General features: G+C 48.8%; 1 protein-coding gene across 1 annotated transcript in view; it reads right to left on the bottom strand.

Annotated features, from left to right (window-relative positions):
- PHF12 (PHD finger protein 12) overlaps positions 1-14,108 on the bottom strand; it is a 31,472-nt gene extending 17,364 nt beyond the window's left edge. Inside the window, exons 1-2 of the mRNA XM_084218935.1 lie at positions 13,819-14,108; positions 13,319-13,500 (exon numbers count right to left, since the gene is read on the bottom strand). Of these exons, the coding sequence (XP_084075061.1) occupies positions 13,319-13,500; positions 13,819-13,884 (248 nt within the window). The 5' untranslated portion in view covers positions 13,885-14,108. The remainder of the gene's footprint in view (positions 1-13,318; positions 13,501-13,818) is intronic.
- Positions 14,109-14,893: the final 785 nt, after the last annotated feature.

Raw genomic sequence — 14,893 nt, 5'->3', positions numbered from 1 at the left:
CTCCCATGTACTCCATCCCTGGGCACACTTAATGGTAGAAACCACCTTCTATCTTAAGACAACCCAAATACTCTTAAAAGTGTCACCATATCCAGCTTGCCTTGGCTACGAAGCACAGGATACATCCTACTCACATGGATCTGCACTTACTATAAAAGCTGTATCACAGTGAAATGACATTCTCATTTTGATGCTAGAAATAAACCAAAGCAAATTAGACTAAAGAGTAAGGAGGACTATTTTGAGAAACACTTTTCCTCAGTAAAAGGCAGAGCAGCATATGTTAGATGATACACTTCCCTTACAGATCCTACTACTAACTCAAGTACTTTCCAACACCTCTTTATCATTAAGATTTGTTATTTGAGCAAACTGCTGACTGCGGCAGGGAAAATGTACCTGCTGGCAAAACCCAGCCATTTACCATGCAGTGTGGCTTAAGATAATACTTTTAAAAGTTCTCCTGACTTTTGCTAGAGGCAGCTTTCAGCAAGTCTGCTCTCTTGTGCTGAACACACAGATGCACTACCACAGGATCGGGAAACTCCATTTCCCACTGACTGGGAAACAGATTTCAAGGATCCACTGGGACTGACTGGGTTACAAGGGGATCAAGTACAGTAGCTTGTAAGACTGGCCCAAGAAACCCACACAAGCACGGGAAGCTAGACGTTGGTTCATGGCAGGAGTCTCTATACTGTTTATTGCACCTACAAATACCAAACCAAATCTGAGTTAAGCTTTCCAATCTCCAGCCCTGACAAGCCAGGGAGGATAAGATGCATACTTGCTGGCTGGAAAGAGCTGTGCTTTGCAGCAAAAGGAGAAGCTGCCTTCCTCAAGAATCTTGCTCCTAGCACAGGGAAATGGCACAGGATCCCAGCCCAGGCTCCCAAGCCTGGACTGTGAAAACAAACACACTTCCTTTGTTTAAACAGAGTCCCGGCGAGCCTTGCCCCGAGCTCGCCCTGTGCCAGCACTGCCTCTGCAGGTACTGCAGCCACCCGGGGTCACACTCCCTCTTGCAACACTGTGCCTGGAAGACTGAAGGAAGAGCACAGCAAGAACCAAGCTGGTAATAACCTCAGCATTTCTGGTGTCAGGCTCTGGGGAATTCAGTAGAGCCAACACATCTGGCAGCCATTTTGAGGAGGAGTGCAGGGTTTCAGAGGCCTCCGTGTTCCAGGCGCTCCAGAAACGCAGCGCTCTGCATATATGCACTGACATACCTGCAGCTTATGTTTCTCATTTCCTGGAGGGCTTGGATGAACAAGAGATCAGGCTCTAGATGAGAGCACCAAAGCCTCCACTACTGGCTGCTTCACCTCAAATGCTTGGATGAAGCAGTAGCTCCCCTGCCCCAAACTAATCTTTTGCTAACAGAAGCAGGGAAGGGAGGGTGGAAGGAGGAGAGTAACAAATGATCCCCGTGCGCTTGCTGCAGCATAAATCCATGCTGAATCCTAAGGTGCATCCTGCAACAGCTCAGGTTTTACTCTTGCTAGAAAACGAGCTCTTAGATCTGCCTCTACAGAAAGTATGGATTCATGTGGCCCATTCCCCTCTCCCCTCCCAACACCCCAGGGCAAAAAAACCACAGACTTTGATTTGTTCCTAGTGAAATTTCACCCTCTGAAGCTCCCGACAAGCGTGCCTGAACTGCTGGGAACACGTCTGCCCCATTCCGACGTGCGGCGTGCCAGGGATCCACACGCTGCCAGATGCCTCCGGTTATTTGTTTTAACTGTTACCTCAATCTTACGCATTTTACAATGAAACAATTAATACCACGGTGAACCTCGAGAGACGCCTGGAAGAGTCAGAACAGGTTTCTTCTGCAAGTGTGTATGTTATTGTGCCATTTGCTGGGTTTGAACCATGAAATCCTACATACACCGTACTATTAAAGAAGAATTTTAATGAATACTGCTACCCAAAGGCCTGTGGAAGGAGGGGGAAAGATTTGTTTCAGAGCAGCAGAAAGGTTTTAGTGCTCAGACAAGCCTCCTGAGGTTTTCTGCTCACTGGCAGGGCCTAGCTGCGATAGCAAGTGTATTAAAAGACTGATTCTGCCTCTCCTGGTTAATGAACTGTTCATCAACGCAGCTCACCATGCTAACAAAGACTGATGAAGGCTGCTCCTGCACTGCTGGCCTCGCAGCAAGCAGAGAGCACTGCCTGGGTCTCAGCAGAAAGCCAGGGAAGCGCTAAAGAATGCTGTTTTAATTGACTAGGTATGACCACATTCTTCAACCTTTTACTGTAAGCATAAAAGGAACGGATTTTTAAATCTGAGCAAGATACTTGATCTTCATAAGCAAGGTAAGAATTAGCACTTTGGCAGGAGCACCAGAGCCCTTTTCTCCCTATCTTTCATGGGTTCATTAGCATGCACAGCTCCAGCCGCCAGTGTTTGCTGCCAACAGGACCTGGAATTGTACAGCTCCCACTTTATCTTCGGTTACAACACATCTCCTTTCAACCACACACCAGTCAGTTGCACTTTTCAGTACATTTTCACTAACCCTTCATTTCAGAAAGTTTCCCCTTCTGTCATCACAGACAAGAGTGGTGGCCTCTGCTGTTCACCTGGGGGCTTTGGTGTGACCCAAATCAAACCTGCTCAGCAGAATGTGTTTCTGCATTTAAAACAAAGACAGCTCTGAAAAACAAAGGCTGACTTAAAGACACCTGGAAGACTAACTCATACAAAGCCTCTGAAAATTAAAGGAGATATTTATCACTGCCTAGTCAAAAACCACTACACTGCCTATGAAGTCACTTGCCATATAATATCTGCCTCATGACTTTTTCTCAGAAAGTTAACTATCTCCTGAAATTCCTATCAGATGCATTGTCAAGCATTGTTCTGCCATGGTCAGAATGCAATGCTCTATCCTTTAAATAAAACTTAAATGGCTATGACAAAATAAAAAACTCTTCAAGTGCATATTAGGAGTTTTTATCAAGCAAACAATAGCATGAAGCCACTTAGCTTTTCAATTTCACACTCTGGGGCTCTCATACATCAGAAGCCTGTTGTCAAGTCTAAATCCTGTAATTACTCCTCACTTTGCTGACCTCAATAAATAGGTAAACAAGTGCTCCAAGGAATGGCACCTTCTCCAATACAAACTGGGTCGTAGCTCTCAAAGGAACCAGTTATAAGCAGACCTGAGGTTATTTACACACTGCATTCCTGGCCATCTTGCGTCAAAGGCACGTTGACACTACTTTTGGACCCACCAGGATACAGCCAGCTACCAGCTGGGATAATGGTGGCAGGAAAACAAACCAGTGCCTGGTGAAGCTTTCTTCAATAACTTCTCTTTCATGTCAGTTGTTTTCAACAATTGGACTTAAATATTTTTTTTTCCTGTGCGGAGGAAAAATAGTAACACCATGAAAAAATGTAGGCAAACACATTTTTTCCTTCTCAGGATTAACTGACCAAGGCCCAGTGACAGGATGATAATGAAGGATGCTAGATATGTTTGCCAGATAAGGGAAGAAGGCTTTCAACTCTTCTATGGGACTCCTATTTATCCCTATGATGGATAGAGCTACAGCTGTTCTACCAGCTTCATAAAGAACAAGGCTCCCTGGCTTCCTACAGCAGGGCCTCAATGGCAGCTAAAACAAACCAGGAAACCAACCTCACTGTCAGGGCATTACAAGAGCCCCATTGAGAAACAGGGAAAGTTGCATCATTTACAAATTCAGCTTTTTGGAACATTTTTACTGTGCCCAAGTTACATGCTTCTGCTCACAGCTGCTCCCAAACCCGGCTGGAGGAGGACACCTGGAACCCCGAGCCTCTACCTTAGACAGAATAAAACCACAACAAAAAAGCCAACAGCTGCAGCCTGCAGCAAGTTCCTCCCCACTGCAACTCCCTTCCCTTCCTCTTTTGCTCTTGCAATCAACAAAAAGTTCCTGAAGACAGAAGTCAGATTTCAATTACTTCAGAGGTGGTTATTAGGAAAACTATCAGCTCCCTCCTCTCCTCCACTGTTGTTCCTCAAATTATTCAGTGAAGTCTCCAAGTTCTGCTCATTAGCATGGATAAATTGTGGCACTCAGCTGTACAACAATAATCTTCCTGAAAAAGCCAAAGATTTCTCAAGCACCCATTGCAGAGACCACCTAACTTCAGATAAGCCCAGCATAATTTTTGTTCTTTACAGACCTCTAAGCGTGACCTGATCACATTAAAACTAACAGTTTCAGCAACTTTCTGGCCTCAATTAGGCTCCCACTGTTTATAAGTTATACTTATTTTAAGCCAGCAGCACAATTCACATTAACTACAGAGCATCACCCACTATACTTCTACCTGTGGTGCAACAGCTCCGGAGGGAACCTGAGAAAAAAGCTTGACAGCAGGCAGCATAACTTTGTTTACACTGAAGTGAAAGTCTTGAGCATGGACACGAGTTCTAAATTAGCAAGATCCAGCAAGGACTCCTGGACACCACCAAACAGGTCAGGACATGATTATTTTGGCTGCCACTATGCAAGGAAGGGAACCAAAATGACTGTTTCACAGGTCACCAATTATCCCATCATCTGGAACGCTGCATGTGCTTAGCGTGCATCTTTCCAACAGCACGGCCAGAGCTGGAAATAAGGGTTCAGCAACAGACAGAAAACAGAAGCAGGATTAAAACACCATTATATGGGCAGACAGCAAGGAATAAGATGTAACCAATGAAAAAATAAAGGTACACTACACTGTCTACACGAGTGGATGAAGACTTGAACTCTGCAAGGTGTAAGTAGCAGCTTTGCTGGCTATTGCCTTCACTGGGGTCCTACCTTCTCCCTGTGCCCTTGGGCACAGGCAGTCCTGAAGTTTATGGAGAATCAGGGAAGTATCCTCCAAGGCAGAACTTTTTTGCCTCCAACCTGATGAGCAGGAAGGCCCAATAAACTGGATAAGCTGCATGTAAACATGTGATCACCTGATGTAATTAGTTACTTCTATTTATAGAAAGAACCTGGCCCACAGAGACCATTCCCTAGACAACCTGTTTGTTATTACCCTCATTAATGTCCAACTGACAAAAAATTAAAGGAAGTATTGTTTTTTTAAGATACCAGATTTCCACACATAGGTAAACACATACATATATAAAAAATAAAGAGTGTATAGTACCACCAGAACGGCAGTGAGGTTTTTGATTATTATTTTTTAATTAGTTTGACTGGTTATGAACTCTGATATTTGAGACATATTTGCCTAGGGAACCATCCAGCTTTGTATTTATAAGCAGAAACCATGGAAGTTGATAGAAGAATTGTTGACTTTGAAAAATGTGGGTCAGACACAGAAATTCAGACATTTTGCACATCCTGACTCTTGTTTCTTTCCCAGGCATCACTCATGCCTGTGCTGCAGACAATAGTAACAATAGCCTGAATTCAATGTCCAGGTTCATTATTAAGTGTTCAGGTCTTTATAGCACCATCTTCTTAACAGATTAGAAGTCATCTTCTCAAAGCAGGATGACACATAGGGCAGCATCAGGGAAAAGAAAGGAGGCTGAGGAACAACACAGCCCTGGTGAGAATCACTTCATCCAATTCTGTCTTTAAAGAACAATAAATGAAGAGACATCTCTGGTGGGAAAAAAAATAATCAAAACACAGGTCTGAGAGGTTTCTGAGAAGTGAACACATTCAGCCCCAGCCATACTGAACGTGTTCAAAGGAGACGGGTGAAAGGACAGCAGCAATAAGGTGGAAAAAAGGAAAGCAGCACATCAGAAGAGGATGAAGGGCAGACCCATAAAAGCAAAAGCATGAATTTGTCTTCACACAGGCACAAGTGAAGTGTAATTCTGACATCTACATGTGGACTAGGCTTTCCCAAGAACGCTGGGGAAGAGAGAAAAAAGAGCAGAGACAGAAATATCCACCAAAAAAAAAAAACCCAAAACCAACAAAAAATCCTTAGAGCAGGGCATACATTCTTTTCTGCCTTTTCCAGATCACCTTCATATCTTGCTCCTGTTGCTATTCTAGACAGAGATCACTGGGAAGTTCACATGATGCCGTGCCCAAAGTCAGAGGCTGTACAGGCAGGTGTTTCACACCAATCACTAGTGCTTGCCAGAAATTCAGCATGGGGTTTTCAGCCTGCTAAATTGTATCCTCAGGCCAGTGCTTTCTGCAGGGTTCAAAGTCGGTAATCTCCAGCTCCATCTAGTTTGCTTCCAGTGATCGTGCAGAGCAGACGTCAGCAGAAATGGGTTAGAGTTGGGTTCAGGCACTCGATTCCCCCCAAGCTGGCTGAGATGCTCTTTGCCTTTTGTGCTCAAGATCTGATACACCAACAGGAAGAATGATTTATGCAACCTTTTTTTTTTTCCTTTCCCCCCTTCATTTTTGGCTACAGGGAGCATTTACTCCATACCCTAAAAAGGTATGTGATTGCATTACAACTGGTATCTGTCAACCCCTTTATTAAAGGGAAGCTACAACACTATTTTTACTCAGCTTACAGAGTTACTGGATACTGCAGTGTTCCTTCGAGGAAGCTGGGCAGACATCTAACGAGCAGTGGAGCTGGAGACAGCACAAATCGATTACTATAAGAAGGAAAAGCCAGCTCTGACAATCTGTGTCACAAAAATCACAAGTCTAGCCAGTAGCCTGACGTTGCAAGATGCTTTTTGCTTACACTCACTTCTTTCACACCCCTGTAACAAAGCCAGGTTATATCCCCAGATACATTTGCATTTTCACAAGTCCAAGAGAACTTCCTGACTGGTTTAAAAAAACAAAGCGGGTACATCCTTCTCACATGATGTATATTCCAACAGACAGCACTTCCTAAATATTCAGACTGTCACACTTGCTTTCAGGGAGATACACCTCCTTCCTACTCTGGAAGTAGCTGCTCCCTTTCTCCACAGCAGATTCCTGCTATTTGCCACTGACTCAAGGTTTAAGAAAGGCTGCAGAGCACAGGAAAAACTCAAGAACCTGACACGTACCAGTGAGTCAGTCTAGCAACAAAAGCAGTTTAACATCCACTGGTGTGGGTCAATAAACGGAAAAATATATGTTAGTGTTGAAAAACTGTTTCAGTATCGATGTTACAACTGAAATTTCAAATTGACTCGGTCTTACAAAGGGAAACACAGGAGCTCTCCTCTCCTGCAGGTGTTCCTCACACCACCACAACAGCACCTACAACCCAAAAAGGCCCTTTTTGGGGGGTGTGGGGGGGAATTCCTGTTTAGTCCTGATTCTTACTAAAAATACACAGTTCTGTCACTGACAACTGCACGAAGGCACTCCCCACCCGGGGTGTCCTTCACACCCGTGGTAACAGAAGTACAGCCGGATGTCAGACATGCCAATTACCACTGCTTCCCTTTTACCACCCCACCTAAACAACACCGTGAAATGGAGAGAGAGAGAGGAAAGAATTATGAGCTTTATAAGATCTTGTGTAATAAACACAGTAGTCCCCCATTCCCAACTATCAGATCTGCTGGCGGCAGTACAATCTTAACAACACTGAGCTTGTATGTGATAAAAAGACATAAGGCGAGCTAAAGGAAGGTGAATATATTTACAAGATAGTGCCAAGATCTCCATAACAAACAGTCATTAGCAGATTAGTATTATGAATCTAATCCAATTAAGAATTTCCTTTGCAAATGCCTGGAGGAGCTGGAATTCCTCTGGGAAGACCTTTCCATGTTGTGAAAGGCTCCCATGAGTCATGCCTGCAGGCTGACATACCAGGAAAGACCAGCTCTGGAGCAGCAGGAACAAAGCAGTGAACCCCACCTCGAAGCAAACCGCTGCAGCCTCCTGCTCCCAAGGAGTCAACTCAAAAATGGACCTCACAGCGGCACAAAAAAAAGGATTTCTCAGTTCCACAAGTTGTGGTCAACATAAAACTGGCACTTTCCTAAGCCAAGGTACGAAACCAGGGAGAATCCTCCTTGTTCCCTGTCTCCCACTGTGCCATTTTAAACAGCCTTGGAACAATGCGGGTGTTTGATGTACCACCAGTCCATGCAGCAGCCATGCCTTGAAGGCAAAGCCTAAATTAAGTAGCTAAACATCCCCCTCCTCAAATTGGAATATTCGACTTCAGAATCCCTAAACCATGCTCCTACCACTGGACACTGATTTTGGGAACTGCAGCAGAGACCCACGGCTCCATCTCAATCCCCAATACTTGCCCACAGTGCAAAATCTGCTCACACAGTTTAACACGAGCAACATCCACACACACAGGTGAGAGTGGTGGTTTGCAAGTCACCCAATCACGAGTCCCTCAAATTCTTACTGTGAATGATTTGCTGAAGCCCTCAGCTGAAGTCCATAGATTTAGGCTGACCTTATCTGCCTTTGCACAGAGAGATTTAGGACAAAATAAGGAGAGTGAAAAAATCTCATTGGTACAACTTTTCTGAGCAGAGCTGCCAAGACTGATCATGTTACCACATCTGCAGGCGCACACGCAGTGACCCTCCGCTGCCAGAAACCCAGCCAGGGCAATCACTTCCTCCTGCCTCAGGATCCAGCCTGGGCTGGCCCCAAGGCTCCCAAAATATCAGAGCCAGAGATACATAAAAACAAAAGTTAGGTTTTTTTAAAAGCACATACTTAAACGAATACTGTTTTAACAAAGTATCGGTTAAGATGGATACATTTAAATGTTGGGAACAGAACAGCTTACTCTGACCTTCAATATGCAATTACATAAAGTAGGGGTTTGCCAGTCATTTACTGTTAAAAAACCCAAACAAACAGCCTCATAATAAAAACTTCCTTCACTTAAAACTACAAGCTTTTTTCAAGCTGTGATGTAATTCGATTTACTGAAACCCTATTACCTAGCCACTCTTAGGTAGGAAGTTTGCCTCTCCAGCACCTTCCTGGACATCCCCTACTCCTTGCAGCAGGAGATGCCTCAGACCATTCTAAGATTCACCTGAAACACCCACAGCAGCCCAAGATGACCATTAAGGGAAGGATTAACTGAGACAATAGACTGGCCATTGTTTTCCTCCCCTCACAGACTGCATATTCATGTAGAAACCCAAAGCTAGAACAAATGCCAAGGATAAAGCAGCGCATTCTACACTGAATAAGGTGAGGGTTATCGATGTCCTACCAGCCAAACACAACTTTTTCCCATTCTTTGTTCGAAGCACTAAGACAATGTGACTCATAGAAAATACCAAAACTCTAGTTTAGCTTCCTCTGCTGCACTTTGCAGCTCTGCCACTCCTGTTCTTCGACACCAGCACTTGGGTGAAGACTGCCAAATCGGAGGGGAAATGAGCCAAACACTGCAAATATAAACACAAGGAGGTGTTGCAAAAAGTTTGATGGAGGTAGCAGGCCCCGGGACGGACACGACACACTTCTCCCAGCACAGCAGTGAGGAAGCCCAGCTACGAGGAACCTTTTTGCTGAGCAGGGCCACAAAACTGGCACTGTCATTTACATAACTGGTCAGCTTTAAGGGACTGAGGTCACTCTGCCATGCCAGCAGAGCTGCACAGCCAGCGGCATGAGATTTTACAAGAGGGACTTGAACCGCAGCATTCAGCGAGGTTTGTGCTTTTGGGCTCCTCCAACCAGAAACTTGGGCAGGGAGACTTTAAAAAAAAAAAAACAAAAAGAGAGAGAAAAAAAACAAACACAAAACTGTTCTGTGTTGGTTCTCCCTCCTGTTGTCACTCCCCTCCCCCAGCTTGTTAACTAAACTTTTCCTCTCCCGGGGATCTTTCTAATCCTTCGTAATGAATTTGCAACATCAGTCACTTTGCAAACCCCGCTTCAATGTGAATCAAGTTTACTACAAGCTCAAGAAAACACAGGGAATTCTAACAATCACATTGCCAGGAGGAGGATATAAATGGGAAAGAATAGAAGTAGCACTGGAAAATTGGTTTTCAATCATGTAAAGAAGTAGTGTGCATCGTCCCTGGGGGCCTGGGCTAAGGCAGAACATCAGGATGGAAGTGCACTCTGCACTGTTACCCAAAGCAGCAGATTGTGGGCAAACAGGAGAACCAACTTCAGAGCTAAAAATCCCACGTCCTGTTTTCAGGAATTACTAAGGACCCAAAAAACCTCTCTCTGTAAATTCAAACCTGAAGAGAGTCACCTGACCGTGACATTAATCCAAGTATGTTGAAACTAAGTATCTGGCAGGGATTTCACACTTTCCTGTATCCCTCCCACCGGGCCAGTTTATCTGCAGCCAGGCTGGAATCCTCTGGCCTCTCAGAGCACCCATAGCAGCTTTATACTAAACTAGTGACTCCAAAATGGAGTTGTGGGAAAAGCTGACACCCCAACAGATGAATTGGGAAGTCACTTCCACCCACGTTAATTCAGGAGAACAGTTGTTCCACAATATACCAACAAAACTTGCTATTTACCACCTCAGATGTGCAACACTACCAGACTCTGAAAGTTTTGGGAATTTTGGCCAAGTGCCCTCTGTTTTCCAAAGAGAACAACGGGTTTAAGTGCTAAACTGAAGTTGAGGCAAACTGCTGAAGTTTGAGGGTCACACACCTAGCAAAGCCAGCTTCCTCACTACAGGCTTAAACAACTTGATACAGAAGAACCTTCTCTAAACAAGAAGGAGCAACATGAGGTCCTGGGAAGCTGAGCTGGGTTTGTCTCCAGCTGACTGCATGACTTGTGCCAATCATACCTCTGAAAATCCTTTTGTTTTATAATATACAGCTGTATGGGAGCTGATTACAGCTGTAATCAACTGATCACAAACCCTGGACCAATTAAAAGCTACTTTTTTTGTTATGCTATATTGATAATAAATTCAACCTGGTACTAAAGCTCCCAATAAATATTCAGAGAACAGGTAAGCTGTTGACACAAATCAGTTAGAGTGCTCCAGCAGGGCTACTCAAGTGACTCAAACCAAGCCTTGCACTACATCTACTATTCTTTAAATAAAAAAAGGAGGCAGAAAGGAAGTTGCAAGTGCTGCCTTTATGCCTAAGTTTATACCCAGAACGGAAGTTTACTTCCAGCAAAATGTAGGAGGTAATGGGAAGACACATGAAAACAAAACCTGAGCATCCCTTTGAGACAACCTAGGACACCTGAAGGCCATAGCCAAGGGTCCAGCAAAGGTTCAGGAGGAAGGAGGCAGAACCAGGCCCAAGCTGGAGGCCTTCAGACAAAGCCTTTCCACACTGTGCCACCTCCCACAGCAGGGTCTGGGCTGCTGTCAAAGAGATCGCTTGAGAAACCCCAGAAGAGGCAACAAATGGGGTGAAAGAGAATATTCAGAATTGCTCTTTCATTTCTGTTCTCAAGAGTGACTAGTCAAAGATACCCATATATTTTTTCTATAATATTTTTATATAAGTTCTTATACAATTATAATGCAGCTAACTCAGGTACAGCAAAAGCTTTACAGGTATCTCATTTATCTGGTTGCTTCCCACTCGCTAACTACAAAAACATCACCAAATTAAGCCATGAAATTTAGGCATGCACAAAGTGGTCTCATTTATGGTCAGACTTAACTAGGATTCAGAGTTAACTCTGAGCCTTAGGCACAGTTCTTCCATCCCAAAATGTGACTTTTAGCCATCGCTCCAGCCTCGCTAGGAGAACGCTCAGGATGCACCCGAAAGCAACTACGCCCGGCAGAAGGAAAAAACCACCCTTAAATTAAAGCTCATCAAAGACACTGGATGAAAAATAATGATAATTACTATCCTGCTAGTAAATATTAGAGGATCTGCACTACCACCACCAGTAGCACTTCCTCAGGGTAGGAGGGATGATGTCATGGCTGCATGCTACAGCATTGTCGGGTTTGCCTGGCTACACGCTGCTAACGGGACAACTCCCTACAGAACTGTGACCGCACACTCAGCTCCCCTGCTATCAGCAGCCAGTTTAATAAGTGTTCTGAGACCCTCAATTAGCATAGAAATGCAGAATAGCCAGCAAGCAAATGAAAATCAGAAAAAAGCAAGGGGAAAAAAAAAAAAAAACAACAGAGGGAGGGAAAAAAAAAAAGGCGCAGAGGAGACAGCTGTAACAGGGTGGCAAACAAAGCTCCAAAGCATGAAAGAGAGAAAGGAATGTGGTTAAAAAATCTCCCCTAAGGAAGAATACTCTGTACTCCCAAGCTCCAGCTGTTTGACTTGCCCCGCTCCCTCCTCCACTCCATTATCCACTCTGGCTGTGCTAATTTAACACAAACCGCCCGCCTGTGTCAACTGTTGAAAGGGGGGATTTCAGGATGCATCCAAGCTCCGGGTGCAGAAAAAGGAAAAACTTTGGGGCGGAAAGTTGAGGCGCTTTTGGCGTGGTGTCGCTTTGTGCCGGGAGAGCTTGGGAAGCTGTGAGGGAAGGCAGCAAGAGCCCATCCTGCTGCAGCCTCCAGCACCTCGAGCTCTGCCACCGCTTCCACACGCACCTCGATTCCCAGCCGGCAGCCAGATCAGCATGCAGAAAGCTCTGCCTTCATCAACAAAGCCACACAACTCCCAGCAAGAGCACCCGGCAGCCCCCCAGCTCACGGCAGACTCCCCCACGGATGAGACAAGCAGGAAAGAGGAAGGGAAAAAAGGAGGGAAAGGAATAAACCCGGCCAACGTTAAAGTCTGGAGGCCTGGATTTCCACGGGGAAGGTATTTTCACGTTTGAGATACTGTGGGGAGTGTTGCGAGGGTTTGAAAGTCATATATGCAGCCAAAATGGCGCTGAGAATAAAAATATAATTTAAAGGAAGGTCGCCATATTGTAAACAGTGAGGCAGGGAGACAGAGAGACAGCAACCTCCATTATTCCCAGCAGCTGCAGCAGCACGGAAGCGCTGGGAACGTCAGGCCTGGTGCGGAGACGCCACCAGGGCTTCCCCCTCTCCAGCCAGGGCCCTCCGGAGGCTCCCCCAGAAGCCAGGCACCCTTGCAGAGGGGTGAGGTGGGGAAGTTTCCCGCTGGGGAGGGCGAAAGGCCGGGCAGGGGCAGCACCAAGGCAGCCAGGCCGCGCAGCCAGCGGCCTCGCTCCTCCTCCAGGCCTCTCGCCCGCTGCTCAGCACAAAAAGAAAGGAGGAGGGTGGACCCCCAACCCTCCAGAAAGCAGCCAGGGGAGGGTTCACCTCGGCCGCCGTGGATTAGTCTGAGGAGGGATGGACCCAAGCGGGGTTTGCACCTCCTTTTTGTTCCTGTCTGCTCCAGCCGGCCCCACGTCCCCCCCCCTCCCCGGGACCTAACGGGAAGCGGGAGCGGCCGGAGGGAAGGTGCTCTGGGCAGATCCGGAGGGAGAGAGCGCCAAGCCTTACCAGCACTGGAGGTGGAAAGCGGCGGGGCAGTGATCGCAGCACAGCAGATCCCCTCCTTCCTTGCAGCTATCGCAGCTATCGTGGTTAGTGGCCCTGCCACTTCGCCTGGGCTCCTTCTCGGGCCTCCTGCTCTTCTTCTCCCCATCTTCGCTCTTGGGGGGAGCCAGGAGGGCCTGGATTTGCTGCACATGCACACACAGACAGAGCGGGCTCTGAGGGGCTGCACGGACACTGACCCAGCGCCCTTCTCCCCGTGCCCGCCGGGGGGACAGCGGCCCCGGACCCTCCGGGAGGGGATCGGGGGGGGGACAGAGCCCCGGCCGAGCCCGCCCCGCCCGCCCCGTGTCCGGCAGGGCCTCTCCGGGGGCCGGGCGAGCTGCCTCCGTCCCTCCGCACTTCCTTGTAAGGCCACGGGGCTCCGGGGTGGGGGGGTTCCCTCGCCATCTTGCAGCCCCACTGCCCCTCCGGTCCGGCCCCCCCCGCCGCGTCCCGGGCCTCACCTCCATCAGCCCCCCGGAGGTGTCCAGGTCGTAGACGATCGTCTTGGTCTCCATCTTCTCCCACATTCATCCAGCCCAGGAGCGGCCCCGAGAGCCCCCCCCAGCGAGAGGGAGCGAGGCGGGGACGTGCGGCGGTCCCACAGCGGCGGCTCCGCGTCGAGGCGGCGGGGGGGGGGGCGCGGCGCGGCGGGGGCGGGCGGGCGGCGGGGCCTATCCCACGGGCCGCTGCGGCTTGCGCGTCGTCCTCCTCCTCCTCCAGCCGTGCCCGGGGGCGGCCGCGGGGGGCCCGACGCCCGCTGCCATTGCCGCGCAGGGGGTGGGTGGGCGAGGGAGGGAGGGGGCGGCGGCCCCGCGCCCGCCGCGGCCGCTCACGCACCGCGCACGCCCCGCGCACAGGCGGCGCCGACGCTCCGGGCCCCGCGCGCGCACGCGCACTCCGCGCCCCCGCCCCGCCCGCCCCGCGCGCATGCGCGCTCCGCGCCGCCTCCCGCGCGCGGACCTGGCGCGGCGGCGGCGGCGGCGGCGGGGGGGCGGGGGGACGCACGCGGAGCCACTGCGCGTGCGCGAAGCACCTCCCCGTTCGACCCCGCCCGGCCCCGCCCCTTCTCCGCCCTCTTCTCGCGCAGGCGCGTGGCGGCCGTCACGTTCCAACGAGCGGGCGGGGCAGCGGGGACGTCAGTGACGTAACGGCGCGGGGCGGGGCGGCGGAACACGCGCGCGTCGGCAGGGGGCGCGCGGCGCGCAGCGCGCCGGGGTGGCGGGGGCGCGGTCTCGGTTTGTGACGTCACCATGCGGGGCCACGCCTCTTAAAGCGACAGTACCCTCCCGGAGAACACGGGAGGGGCGGGCGTGGGGGTCGGGGTGTCATCGGGGTAGCGGTGAGGTGGGCCCAGGGTTCACCCTGGGGGTGTGTGTGTGTGTGGGTGTATCCCTCTTCCAAGCTGCCCGGCCCCGCTGAGGAAGACGCCATCTCTTCTTCTAAAACACCAGTTTTTATTAATGAAACAACCAAAAGATGGGGAGGGGGGCGGTGTCCCCTCCAGATCGAGGGGGCGGCGGGGGCCGGGGTCACCAG

The sequence above is a fragment of the Fringilla coelebs genome, assembly GCF_963513975.1.
Source record: "Fringilla coelebs genome assembly, chromosome: 20".
Classification (NCBI taxonomy): Eukaryota; Metazoa; Chordata; class Aves; order Passeriformes; family Fringillidae; genus Fringilla; species Fringilla coelebs.
This window is presented reverse-complemented; position numbering and strand designations above follow the sequence as displayed.